At 47.6% G+C, this 14,769-nt stretch overlaps 1 protein-coding gene across 1 annotated transcript; it reads right to left on the bottom strand.

Moving 5' to 3' along the window:
- Positions 1 to 1,227: 1,227 nt before the first annotated feature.
- On the bottom strand, positions 1,228 to 13,538 carry LOC149282031 (cas scaffolding protein family member 4-like). Its single transcript, XM_089498694.1, has 7 exons — positions 13,527 to 13,538; positions 6,882 to 7,295; positions 5,940 to 6,050; positions 5,575 to 5,715; positions 4,132 to 5,472; positions 3,840 to 3,917; positions 1,228 to 1,629 (listed from the first exon to the last, which is right to left on the bottom strand). Exons 1-7 carry the CDS (start codon positions 13,536 to 13,538, stop codon positions 1,228 to 1,230), a joined length of 2,499 nt encoding a protein of 832 aa, XP_089354820.1.
- Between the last annotated feature and the right edge of the window lie 1,231 nt (positions 13,539 to 14,769).

Raw genomic sequence — 14,769 nt, 5'->3', positions numbered from 1 at the left:
CGGTGCAAATCCTGAATACGGGAGCGAGAAGGGGTACAGCGCGGTGCAAATCCTGAATACGGGAGCGAGAAGGGGTACAGGGCTGGGCAAATCCTGAATACGGGAGCGAGAAGGGGTGCAGCGCGGGGCAAATCCTGAATACAGGAGTGAGAAGGGGTACAGGGCGGGGTAAATCCTGAATACGGCAGCGAGCTTGGTCTGTCGGTTGGATGGTGGGGATGTCAGAAATGGTGGAAATGAATCGCCAGAAGCAGTCAGTGGCTGACAGGCGTTTTTATAAAAGGTATAAACTGTCTTTATTTGGATTTAAATATACAAAAGATACAGATTCTTTCTATAAAACAAAATACAAAGAGTCAGCGGCGTCTCGAGGAGTTATCAGGGATTCTGTGCGTTTTTTTTTCTAGGTTCGTCTGGTGGCGGCGCGCTTCTCACCGGCAGGTGCGAAGAAGATGAATTTAAGGTAGGATTCTGTGCTGAAGTTTTAACGGATCACCGCTAGGTTTAAAAGAAACATCAATGTTTATTTATTACATCACTTGCGCAGCCTTTCTGTCTGAGGAACGTTCCTCTAGGAGCCGGCAGTAATAAGACAAAGGCACTGAGATTCGGCTTTGTGAATAACGTCAGGTCGCTTATAACAATAATAACAATTAACCGTTTTTCTCAAAGAATCTTGTTTTTACAACATTCAAATCCTTTGTATCTGCAGCTTTGGTTACTCAAAAAATGTATTGTAGATCGTAGCCGTGAATGAAGTACGACTACTATGGTTCTTAGCCGGATCTTTATAGATCTTCAGACTGGCTCTTGCCCCAGGAATTGTCTGCTTTGGAAGGATCTTTTCGTATGATACGTAGGAGCAGATGGGAGACAGAAGCACGGGTCCTCATCACATCGCATCGTATTTGGCCAGCTGTGGTAATTAGGGGGCCGGGAAGCAGTCAGTGTTGCATTCAGAGATTATTAATAATCCCACACAACCAACCGACGTTTAAGCAATGCAGCAGCCGCAAGCGTAACGCATCCGATTTATACAGTAAAGGCGCAGTGAAAAGAATGGGACATGAGTGACATGGGTGGTCAGAGAATTGGGAGAAATAGTAGAAAACATCTATTATCTCTGTAGCTAAGGTTGATTTTGTCGTCGGAGTGAACATCCTCGGGGGACAGAAAGATTCTGTAGTTCCAGATAGAAGAGAAAGTCTTTTGCTGTAGCCGGAAACGTCATTCCACCATCGACCTGAATAGCTGTGCATAGTCCGAGAGCTCGTCCGTCCGGCGATGCGCTTCCTGCGTGGCAGCTGTATTTGGATACTGTATGGCAGCTGTCTTGGTGGCCATTGCCAAGTTCTTTAGGAGGCTGCAGAGCTCGCTACTCTTATGCAAGACATCTTTACGAGATTCGTTGTCCTTTGCGTCTTGGCATAGATAGTCCACCAGTTTTTGTCCCACCATGATGATTAACTTCCCGTGGGTGATAAAGACCTCAGGAGGTTGGTTTGTACTCAAGCTGCCTTTGAAGACTCCAATTGCCTTCTGCAGAGCTCCTAAGTAAAGGTGGCAGTGCTCAGAGAGAGGGATCTTCTTGGGCGATTCCTCTGGGGTGTCTTGTTTGGGTGACGATTCCTATGGATCAGAAAAGAGCATTAGATTTTCAGCCAAGCAGCCCAATCCGATCAGACTGATGGATCCGCTACATGCGTTATTTTGCTGGCGTTCAGGGAGGTGGGCACTCGCAGAATACAGACCCTCGACAATCAGATCTTAAACCTGTATGCTCCAGGGCAAATCCTGAACTTCCCTGTAGAGTTTAGGTGTCACATTTTGCTCTATCGGCCAAGTATGAGGATAAAGTGCACAGCGGGGAGGACTGGCTTGTTGCTGGTGATACCTCCCTACCTGCAAGTCGCCCTACGGTGGCATTTAACTCTTTGGACAGAGATGGGTGTTAGGTTGCGGTATTGCTAGATTCATGTTGTTGCATTGATTAGGTGACCCTACACATCCTCCTTTATCCCGGACCCCCTGGGACTCATCTGCTTTAATGAATCTGCTGCAGAAACATTTCCCATCAGACCCACCGCCAACAGGGGCTTCACTTTAACATCCAGACCCTTACCTTTCGGGGGTATTTTTACAGATTTGGATCTGTGCTTTTAATTAAGTGTATAAAGACAAATATAAATATCTTCAAAATCCAGATATTTCTCCCGGCCTGTTCTCTAAGTTAGCTTTTATTTTATAGATTTCTTACCTTTTTTAAGAATATTTCACTTTTCTTTTCGGTTTCCTTGGATACAGGCGGCTTGGAACCACTTTTCACAAATTCCTTTTTCTGAAACAAAAGACCATAGAAAGCGTTTAGTTTGGAGGTTGTGAGCCGATAATTCCCACACGTTTGGAACCGTCGAGTAAGAAATGTGCGTAGAACGCCATAAATTACGATGAGCCCAGAACATACTGGATCAGATGTAAGGGGCCGGGGGCCCTGTTCTCACGGGGCTTTCGGCAATTAAATGGGATAAGCACTGCCTGTCAGCCATTTCACACAACGGCTGCCCCGGAGAAAGTAAATGGACCGTTTGTGATGCTGTGACCCACATTCAATACATTGACGTAGCCCCGTTGTCGAGCAGCACCTGTGTGTATACAGCACTGTGCAAAAGTTTTAGGCAGGTGTGAAAAATGCTGTAAAATAAGAATTTTTCAAAAATAGACAAGTTAAGAGTTAATTTTTATCATTTAGTAACAAAAAAGTGAAAAATCTAAATCACATCAATATTTGGTGTGAACGCCTTCAAAACGCATTCTCAGTTCATTCACATAGTTTTTGAAGGGACTTTCCAAAGTGGCTTCTCTCTCTTCAGGTAATCCCAGATAGACTCAATGAAGTTGGGATCGGGGCTCTGTGGGGGCCAAACCATCACTTCCAGGACTCCTTGTTCTTCTTAAGCTGAAGATAATTCTTAATGACTGTAAGGAGAAATGCAGCCCCAAACATGTGAGAAACCTCCGCCACGCTTCACTGTTGCCGGCAAACACTCATCTTGTCCCGTTCTCCAGCCCTTCGGCGAACAAACTGCCTTTTTACATTTTATATTTTTTTATATTTTACATTTTGACTCATCAGTCCAGAGCACCGGCTGCCATTTTCCACGTCCCCAGTTACTGTGTTCTCGTGAATAGTCTTGGTCTTGTTTCCGCGTCAGACGTTTGGCTTTTTAGCCCCAAGATTTCAATGAAGACCACTTCTGACCAGACTTCTGATGGCTCCATCAGGGTCCCACTGCTTTCTGCCAATGCTGAGCTCCGGACATGTTCCGATTCCGAAGGGAGGTAAACATGTCTTTCATCTGCTGTTTCCTTGGCCGACCGCTGCGTCGACGGATCTCAGTATTGCCCATTTCTTTGGACAGAACATCTGGAAACCCCTGTCTGCCGGGAAGTTTCTGCCTGGGGACGCCTTGCTGACGCAGTGTAACTACTTTGTGTGTTGTTGCTGTGCTCGGTCTTGGTGCATGACTTTTGACATTAAACTCAGCAACCTCACCCTGTTAGTGAGTGAGTTTGTTCTTCACCCGGTTTTATTTCTCCTTCACAACTGTTTCTGCTTCAGTTAGTGGTTGTTTTTTAACCTACATATTAAATTGTTCACTCGCTTTGTATTTTGTTAAATGATAAAATAAACTATTAACTTGTGTGTTTTTGAAGGAATTCTTAGTTTAAAACATTTGTTTCAACACTTTTGCACAGTACTGTGTGTGTGTGTGTGTGTGTGTGTGTATGCATATGATATAAATATTTATTTTTGGGAGAACAGGCCGCTCCACCATTACCTTTTCTCCTTTATGGGTATTATTTTCATGTAGTTGATCTGAAGACAAATTCAGCATTTTTTCAAATTCTTCCTTTTTCTAAAGAAACGAAAAAAAAAGGAAGTCAGGCCAATAATAATTCGTTGAGGAACGTCTAAAATCACCGGTTGACGTTGTAAACTTTTCTATAGCACGGTCTGGTTTTAGTGAGATCGTAATAACACAATAAAGGCAGAACAGACAAAATATGATATTTACAATACAGCCAAACTGTGATATGACGGTGTCGGAGGGTTGTGCACCCTGCGCTGACCTGCAGGTGGACGTAATCACAGTCTTCGATGGCCTTTTGTCTGGGGAGCTGGGGTCTCCTCTCTTTCGTGCTCTCCCCCACTTTCGTGATGCATTCTTGAAGTACCGCAGCCTCATCCTGCGCTGCCTTCTGTAGCCTCTGCGCCGCTAAATGCTCTCTCTGAGGCTTCTTTTCCGCTTCTTGCTTCCTGAACAAAAGCTTCCCGTTTGCTATGATGATAGAAACAAACCTCTTTATGTCGTCTGGAATAGTTCGAGCCACCATGACGAAGCAGTCCAGGTCATCTGGAGTCGTGTGAGACTTGATTACAAGCTTGTGGAGTGACCAGTTGCAGAGGTTTATCTCTTCTTGGTTATGGGACAGGGTTTGTAACGAGTCTGTGAGCGTTAAGAGCTGCTGGTTAATCCGTAACTGAATGTTGCTGTCAGTTAGACGAGAGGCATTGGCCTTGATGCGTTGTGCAAAGTCCACAAACATCCCAAGTGACAGAATGATACTGTCTACGGCCTGGTGTATCTCCTCCAGGTTGGCTTCCATGTGTTCTTGTAACCTCCATTTGCTGCTCACAAAGATCATGAGGCTTGCTATGGAGGTGGACACTCGTTCCTGCAGCTGGGTTATCGTCTTGATTGCCACATCATGTTCCAGAGCCCCTTCTTTGGAGTAATCTTCTGATAATGATGATGTGAAAGACTCTTGAGAGGAGCTTGATGAAGTAGATAGGGTGCTGGTTCTGCTTTCCGAGCTTGAGACAGACCGCCTGTCACCTTCGTTGTTTGGGACAATTCGGGACAGTTTGAAGTTCCTGGGTAGTGTTGGAGGAACGTCGTAAATCCGCCTATTGCAAATAGGGCTGCTTGTCTCTCTTTTTCCGTGGGCAGGCGCCACCAGCCCTCGGGGGATATCGTAAATGTTTTCTTTGTAATCAACTTGGTCCAACTTTACCTTCCCAAAACTCGATGACGACTTCTTTAAACTCCCGTTTTGCTGCGCAGCCAGGCTCTCCCGAAAAGCTGGGACATCGTACAGCGTCTGATCAGCGGACGCCGATTTGATATGCATTGGAGGAGGGATGTCGTATATTTGGCTCGGAGAGTTGCCGTCTGGTTTGGGTTGCATGGTTCCCGAGCCATACCGTGTCGGTGGGATGTCATATACCATCCGCGTGTCGAGAGAAATCTTGCGGCTCGTATCTTTTAGGTCTTTCTTTTCTGGTGAGACTGGGATATCATAAATCCACTCAGACTTTCTGGGATTTGGCAGAGTGTTAAAATTGCCGGCCGTGGGTGGCGTCTCGCAACGTTTCTTCTGATGAAGACCACTTGGAGGGACGGCGTAGATCTGTATGTAAAATACACACCATGTTTAGAATTTATCACAAATCAGTTTAATAATATTACATTATAAAAGGACCGGCATTACAGTGCCCGGTGCAGAACGTACATTTGCGTTCTTGGGCTCCTTGAGGCTCTCCCTCCCTGGTGTATCCGGGCTGGACGGGATATCATATATCTGCTGCTGGATCCTCTCCGACGATGAGAAAACCGGGGACCGTCTATCGACTGGAGATGGAGTTTTACGGTCCTAAAAATACAAATAAAGTTTTTAGGTGAACTCTCGCTAAAGATTTGGGGCTATGAAGGTGCAGATGAAGTTCTTTGTGGTTTTTAAGATATTTTAAATATAGTGTCAGTCCTCCTGGAGCTCATCGTTTGGGATCTCAAGATGTTGGGAATATATTGAGAATAATAATACAAACAGCTGGTAAAAGTGTCATAGGGCAGCGTTCGTAGCAGGAACCTCGTTACCTGGGAGGATGTGGGGCTGCAGTGTTTGGACGGCGGGGTGTCGTACAGCTCCTGCTGGGAGAGAGTTGTGGGGTTCGAGGCACGGGTGGCCCTGGGCAGAGTAAACAGGTGCTGGAAAATAGAGAAGAATTGATAAATTATTGATATGGATAAAATGGGCTGTACTCCCGGAAGCTCCACCCACAACCTGGTAGCCCCACCCACACACCAAGAGCTCTACAGGCCCCAGGGGTCCCAGCTCCTAGCCATTATATAGATTATACATTGAGAGTGATATGTGCCCGTCCCTGGGTCAGATGACCTCTGTTTAGAGGTATTGCCCTCTGCACCCCCGAGATAATACTCAAAGGGTTAAAATAAAAGTCAGGCTGGACGATACACACGAAGCACCGCATTTCTATAAATAACACATTTCTGTGGGTTTGTGCTGTCCGCGCAGGGCCGCTCTGCTGTTTGGCTTGTTTAGGGACGGCTTCCATCTGCCGGGAACAGCTGAGCATCTTAAGAGTACAAACAGTTGCACAGCAGAAAATAGCCACCGGGATTTAAAGGGACGCTTAACCCCACGTCTGCTGCTGAAACGTGGGGTTGGATGTAGAGCTTCCCAGCTGACCCGTTAACGCATTAACCCTTTAGTAGCCCAGTATGGAGTTAATTGTCTCGTGCGCCCGTTTGTGCCCGGTTTACAGACTTTGCTGATCATTTTGTAGTTATCTTGGCTTTTACGCCCGGCAGGATGTTATACAAACCCCTGACATCCTGCCGCTGCTGCTATGGAGGCAGTTACAGTTTTTAACCCTATGTCTAACCGGCCCTTAGACTAATAGTTGTCAGACATGGCTGCTTCACTGCAGATCTGCGGAGCCCCATCATGCGGCACAGCGGTACGTGGCCAGCTAGTTACATTTAACTGCCCACGTTCAGGGCCACCGGAATCCTTACCTGATTGGATGAGCTGCACGCCTTCTCGTAGAGTATCTCGGGTGAAACGGGCGTCTGGTAGATGTCGCCCGTGTTGGGTGACGGAGGGGTGATGTAGATACTGTCCATGCGCTCGTATGCAGCCGTGTTCTCGGGTTTTGGTGCCGCGGGAACCTGGTAGATGTTCTGCGGGCTCTGCTGCCGCCTGATAGAGCCGTAGCTGGACGGAGTGAAGAGGATTTCGTTCTGCGTGGCGGTGAAGAGCTGCAGGCGGTTGGCCGGGGCTAGACCCTGCCGTCCGTGTAGGTAGCACCTCCACCAGCCCTCGCTGCCGAAGACGTTCTGCTCCAGCACGGTGAGAATGTCTCCTCTGCGGAAGGCCAGCTCGTCCGAGCACTCGGCTTTATTATCGTACAAGGCCTTGGCCAGCATGTTCTGCGGAACAAGAGGAACATAATATCAACACACGTGTGCTGTATGAAACTACACACACAGTTACACACAAACACTTCATCTTTATGTGACCCTACACTCCCCAAATAAAGCCCCGGGCAACAAGGGAGACTCTTATTTTTCCATTAATGAATCAGCTGCCATTGGAACGCTGGCAGGGGGTCCCCAAAGACCCCATTTCAGGGTCTTTGCCCTGCCGGGTGTCTCCAGTAAGCTCACACGTTGACGATGTTGCAATGCGTTTCCTGAGCCTGACATGTGCTTCGTGTTTTCTCCAGGACCCGCGGTGTTAATTCAAACCAGACGCCGACGCGCAGAGCCGTGCGAACACTACACACAAAAACACTTTGCACGCTTACAAATACTGACGATGATCGACAGCCTTTCCCTGCAGTCAGGACGCTTTACCCTCACCCACCACGGACATGGGATATAAGCTTTGTTCATTAATGATGTCATACTTCAGCATTCACAGATACGTGTGACAGGCTATGACATCATCAACCAGTTTCATGGACCCCATTAACCCCAATCCCCCCCCGGGACCGTCGGCGTGTGTCACATGCGCGTGCCATTTGGTGACACAGGGGTGTCTGTTCACTTTGTGTTTTTCATTGCCTCAGCAAGTTTCCGATTAAATTAATTATCCCAACTCATTGTGCGAGGATGCGACTGTCCTCTTTAGGGGACGCAATGTCATTAGTGCAGCCGGGAAGGGGGTCCGAGGACCGATAATCCCTTCTTTACGTGCCTCCCCTGGGAGCATCTTCAGGGCTTCACACCTTCCTTGTATTGTTTCTGCTAACATTAGAAACATGAGACGCTCGGACTGAACCGTCAGCGGATTTGTTTTTACCCCATCCTGTTATAACCCCAGAAATGGGACCCCATACGGGGCATTATTAGATTAATATGAGGTGCTGGAATTCTGTGCGACCCCCACCAGTTCTTGGTCAGGAGGTCCTGGATCTCGGGATCGGTAATAACGGGTCATGCGATACAAACCCCAGTGGGTAGGAAGGGTGCTTCACATACCCCCATGCCACACAGGGGTTAAACAGGCCGCTTATCCTGCCCCCTGAAAAATGGGAGGTAGTTTTCTGACGCTCAGAGGGGTAACTGGAACCGTATGTATTTTTATCCAGAGCATTTGTTTTACGGAGCAGCTGGTTTAAAGGGGAAAGCAGATTGTCGGCTCAGCTGATGGGGCAGTTTGTGCAGAGGGGCTCAAACAATAGCCCTTTCACTGGCCGGTGGTCTGTCAGCAGGTCCGGGAGCCCCAGCTGTCAGATACGCGCACCGGCCCCACATCTCCCACCCTTAAAGTACCAGGTTACAAATATATCTTAAACTGGAGGACGGGTATCCAGCCAATGAGCGGAGCTGTCTCTGCCGTGCTGTTCTCCCATTGGCTGCCTGGAGTTGTCATTTCTAAACTGTTTATACCGGAGAGTTTATCAACTTTGTGTTTATGATCCAGAGGAATGGAGGCCAATTCCTGGCCCCTCTTAGCAGCTAATATTCCGCAATCTGATGGCGCCGTATCAAACAACAAATAATAATAATAATTCCCCCAAACCTTGGGAGATTTTCAACATCCGAATATGAGCCTCCGGCGTGAGCCGGGGGCATCGGACCCCTCGATGTAACCCGGGATGCGCAGCCCTGGATGGGGCTCCCAGTGGACGTGCTGCCTTACCCAGAATCCTCTGCATTATAAACACCGCTTTGGAGAAAGGCCCCTTCCCTTTGATGTATGAACAAAATGTTTGGGCTCAGAATGTAAACGGGAAGAAAACATGAGTGAAGCATGATACGTGACACGTTGTCTGCGTGTACACATGGAGCCAATGTCTAACAAACACTGCACAGTGTGAGTTGGCCCCTGAAGACCCCGAGGAGCTTGCCAGGAGCCCATGGAGCTTACACTCTAATGTGTGTCTATTTTCCTGGATTTATGCTACAGGAACTATGGTCGCCTCAGCCAGGAGGACCTGGATAATGTGCCGATGCCCCAATCGCCATATAATCTCATATAGTGACCCCAGGCATGTATTGAGGTAAACCAGAAACATGCAGACTCCAATTGTTACAAAATTCTCTCTCCACCCTAGCACCGAGGGGTTAAAACCAGTAAAAAGCATGAAAAGTTAAAAATAACCCCGGCCTGTGTGTTTCTGCCCCAGCTCCTCACATGCCGTTAAGGGGCTCAAGGAGTGAAGGTCACAGCTGAGTTTGGGAGGAATCCCCTGAGCCGAGGCCGTAACGTATCACATCCTGTGTATGAGAAGGAGTGAGAGCGCTGTGGGTCCTGTGTGAAAGCTTCCTGGGAATTCCTGCCTGCGCAAGATCCCACAGCCCAAATCCCCCCCGCAAGATCCCACAGCCCAAATCCCCCCGCAAGATCCCACAGCCCAAATCCCCCCTGCGAGATCCCACAGCCTAGATCCCTCCCCCGCGAGATCCCACAGCCCAGATCCCTCCCCCCCGCAAGATCCCACAGGCCAGATCCCCCCCCTCGCGACATCCCACAGCCCAGATTCCACCCCTGCGAGATCCCACAGCCCAGATCCCCCCATTAGATCCCACATCCCAGATTCCCCTATGGCCCCTCTGGATCACAGCCCCGGTATCAGGTTCTGCTGCCTTGTGTCCCATCGTCCATTAGTGATCCTAAATAACGTTTCCTCCTGTGCATTATTATTATTATTTACTGCTTTATATATAGCGCCATCATAAGCTGCAGCGCCGTACAATTGTATGCGCTTGGCTTCCTCTTTCTGATTGGCTGTTCATTGTGTGTTCTTTAATTCTTTGTATATTACAGTCTTTCCCGATATTTAATTATCTGACGGCCAGAATCAGCGGGGGCTCCAAAACGCGTGTGACCGTATTACAGGAATGGCAGACGCCTGAAGATCAGGGGGTCCGTCTGCCCCCACTCATTGAATGGAATGTCTGAGCTCGCTGGCACCTTAAGGGTTAATTACCGGCGAGTGGCCCCTAAAGCTTTTGTCATGCGGAATCGGGGGCTGTAATCACGTTAGCGACGTGCAGGAATTCCTCTCCCCCGTAATTGGGGGGTTTGCGGCTGCAGAGAGGCACCCTGGAGATTAGGGATCCCTTCACAGAATGAGAGAAAATCAGTTGATGAGCCTCAGAGGTCTCTTCTTCAGATGTCTTATTACTGATACCTCTGAAATCTGTCACAGACGTCTTGTGACAACGTCAGAAACTAGGAATGTATTCCCGTTATTAACAGAGGAGAAGCCGGACTGCTTGGAGACGCCGCTAGATACCCCGGGGAAGAAACCCTACCGCACATGGCTAATTGCCCCAATACCTGCTGGGTCTATAGCAAGGGGTATTCGTGGCAGTAAAGGGGAGGGGGTTCTACCCTTTTACAGATCTCTGGTCAGGCTTCACTTGGAGTAGCGGGTACAGTGCTGGAGACCCCATCTATAGAAGGATATGGACATTCTGGAGAGAGTTCAAAGGAGGGAAAAAAGACAGAGAGAGAGACGGGGAGAGAAGAGAGAGCGAGACGGAGAGAGAGACGGGGAGAGAAGAGAGAGGGATAAAGGATGGGACGGAATTTATTTCAAAGGAGGAAAAAAGTTACAACAAGAGACGGGAATCTAAGACTAGAGAGTCAGAGACTGAGATGGAATGGAAGGAAGGTTTACTTTACTGAGAGGGTGGTAGGTAAGTGGAACAGCCTCCCAGCAGAAGTGGTAGAGGGTAATACAGTGAGGGTATTAAACATGCATGGGATAGACATACGGCTCCTGAATCTAAGACGAGACCGACGACTGATTTAGGTTTGAGTCGTTACAACAGGAGAAACGGCCGACGGGGGCCGATCTGCCTGCGGGATCTGGGTTTGTTGTCACCTCACACAAGGGCCCGGGACAGTTGGGTATAACCACAGGGAAAGAAAGTTCCAAGAGCTGGCCTGACCCAAAGAGCTTGCAATCTACAGGGTGTGTAGGATGAAAAACACTTTCTTTATGCCAGGAAAAAGGTGTTAGAGGATGAGGAGGATCCGCAGACTCCTAATATCCTGTCGGGTGTTTGAGATGTTAATCAGTTACAACACGTATAGAAAGCTGGCCCGCTGGGCTGACACTTCACTAAAAAAAGGCCATTTACTTATGAAAAGCACAGAACAGATCCGGTATTCACCCCGTGGGGGCAAATAGCAGCCAGAATCAGAGGGGAGTCTGCAATAAACGGGGGGCTCTGCGCCTCGTCCCCGTCTAATGCACGCAAATTCCCAGCAAATGGAACCAGTGAAACACCCCCACCCCCCCTGCACAAACTACCCCCCCAGCAAGTGACCAAGAAAACAAACAAGTATCAGGTGACATCAGCCCCCAGGGGGGACAAGCCAGGCCCTGTGACTGTGCACTACAACTCCCATCAGGCTCAGTCACTATAGACTGAATCCCCTATCATCCGCAGCACTGCCAGCAACTGGCTGACCATGGTGGGAGTTGGACTCCTGCTCACCGGATGTTCCATATATTTGTATGGCTGACCCCACTCCTGGAGGTGGCAACTGAGACCACCACGGGGGAGGGGATGCAGAACACATGATGGGGGATTTTGGGAATCACAATGCCCCCCCCCGGCTCCAGCGCCAACCCCTGTCTACCGGAGCTTGATGGGAGTTTCCACCAGCATGTTCCTGAATCAGGGACAAACAAGTGATTCTGGTGCAAAGTGTGAAAGGTGGCCTTATAACCATAGCAAGCAAGGCTCCTGCTGATTGGATCATCCCACTGGTTGCTATGGTGATAAAATCCCTTTTAAAACTTTGGACCAGAATCACCTTATATATATATATATACGTTACACAAAGTGGTGCAATCACCATAGCAACCAGTGGAATGGTCCCGCTGAATGCACCATGAACCAGAACCATTCTGCCCTTTATAGATACCCCAGAGATCATCTGATTAACCAGTTCATGTCTGCTGTAAAGCGGGACCCCTCTTAGTCCTCGACTCATCTCTCTGTACAGAGTACCAGAGGCATGAATCATGGTGACCCCGCGAGTCGCCCCGTGTTACCGGGACACATAGACCCTGGGAAAGGAAGTGGCCAGTAATAGATTCCAGCTGGAGGGGGGGGGTGTGACATCATCTCATGCAGCCCCAGGCATTTAAACATGACAGCTGAGTCTCAGGCACATGTGACACGGAACACGCCGGGATACAATGTAACAACAAACCTTTTGGACCCTCGGCACCTAAATCTATACAGCATATATATCTGCACTCACACAACTGCAATGCCAAGGGGCATCCCTTCGGCTATTGGACTGCAACTCCCATAATCCCTCATTAGTGGCGTTACAGTGCAGCAATAACTTGGGGCCGAACGCGGACAGTCCCAACCATTTATTGTGCCACAGAGGAGATGTCCCAAATGAAACCAATATTTCGGTCCAGATTTAGAAAGTAACGATAAAATAGTAACATAAACGGTAACGGTAATATAGTAACATAAACGGTAATATAGTAACATAAACGGTAACGGTAATATAATAACATAAACGGTAATATAGTAACATAAACGGTAATATAGCAACAAACGGTAATATAGTAATTTACGGTAATATAGTAACAAACGGTAACGGTAATATAGTAACATAAACGGTAATATAGCAACAAACGGTAATATAGTAATTTACGGTAATATAGTAACAAACGGTAACGGTAATATAGTAACATAAACGGTAATATAGTAACATAAACGGTAATATTATAACAAACGGTAACGGTAATATAGTAACAAAGTACTCCCTACCGATCCTTTCTGCTTCTGATCCAAAAGAAGGCAAAACCCTATTTTTTTCTGAATTTTTTCTTGATTCCTGGATTTTCTTGATCAGAAGCTCTAAATATTACTGTTTATTTTATAATTTGGAATATTTTCTAGCGAGTATTGCTGATATTTGGTCACATGATCCACAAAGAGAACTGGATACGAATCCACGGACATCATTTCTAATGGGTGCGAGAATTAATGCCCCCTGGGTGTGAGAATTAATGCCCCTCATCGGCGCAATTAAAATAAAATATCCCAATAAATGAATTAAAAAACATGGAAAAAATTAATTTCTGGGGAAAAAAATTGCAGGAAAAATCTGAAACTATCAGAATTCTGCATAAAAAGTTGGAAAATAGAATAAACCGCGTGACTTACTGTAACTTTCATTTTTTCCTCCCCAGAGTGGCTAATAGTCCATCCCAGGTATCTCCGGAATAATCCAGATCAGGGCTCAAGCAGCCAGATCACTGAGCTCTTCTTCGAAATGAATGGGGAGAAGGTCTCATAAACCCTCCCTCTGAAAGCCCTATTGGCTGAGACAATGTGTATGCAAATGAGGAGGGACAGGCCACACCTGGCAGGGGGCTGAGTGACAACCAAAGAAAATTCCAAGTAACAAATGTATCAAACCGGCCAATACTGTGACAGGGGGCTTCAGAAACAATGTATCCAATCAGATCACTGATAAGGTTGCTGAGCTCCTCCCCCACAACCTGCGCAGCTCCGCTATTTGTATTAATATGATGTCATCACAGCAACGATATATCTGCCCCTTGTTATGACCTCATCTCCTAATTACTAAAACAAATGTCAGGCCCTCTGTCTCCTACGCCGTCCAGACCGAGCCAGCCAATCAGAAGCTTTTCTTGTGGACCCCATCCACTTACTGTGTATGAATTGTCATATAGCACCATCATATTCCGCAGCTCTGTACAATGTGATGTGTTATTACCCCAATGAACAACGTTGGAATGTAACAAAGCTGGGGAGGAGACCCCACTGATAAGGCTGACATTAGTGTGTGCACACCAATGAACCCCCGGGCCCCCATGTACGGGCGATGGGGGGACCCCAAGATTTTTCACCCCCCTAACCCTCCGCACGTTTTAGCCCTGTCCTAACCCTAGCCATATTAAATGAACCCATCATCTGCCATTTCCTGTTCTTTTTGTTTTAACACATTCCTGCCCGTAATACACATTGACACAACCGGGTCCGTCTCAGGCGGGGCGCGATCACCGCTGACCTGTGTCCCCCTCACACACACTGCTTGGACCTTTTTCATTATCCCCAATAAACAAAAGCTTCTGGAAACTTCCTTCTCACAACACAAAAGGCAATTTGCAAGTGTCTGTCCGTCTGTCCCTCCAGCTGCAGGACAGGCTTAGAGGGGATTAAGGAGACCTTAACTCTTTCAGTGCCAGGAGCTTTAATCAGCCTTCATTCATATGCAGGAAGAGATGTGCTAACGAGAGACTTACTGCTCCCATTGTGTTCTACTGGGCACTACAATTCCCATCATGTCCAGACAGCACGGTCACTTCTCACTTCTTGTGGACCTCATCACCCATCACATCTGTTATATTAAGCCGTGTAATTTGTGACCCCCCCCCCATAA

This window comes from Sceloporus occidentalis, unplaced genomic scaffold (genome assembly GCF_023333645.1).
Source record: "Sceloporus occidentalis isolate IW3139 unplaced genomic scaffold, rSceOcc1.0.p SCAF_124, whole genome shotgun sequence".
Taxonomy (NCBI): Eukaryota; Metazoa; Chordata; class Lepidosauria; order Squamata; family Phrynosomatidae; genus Sceloporus; species Sceloporus occidentalis.
Note: the sequence above shows the minus strand (reverse complement) of the source record. Positions and strands in the feature narration are given on the sequence as shown.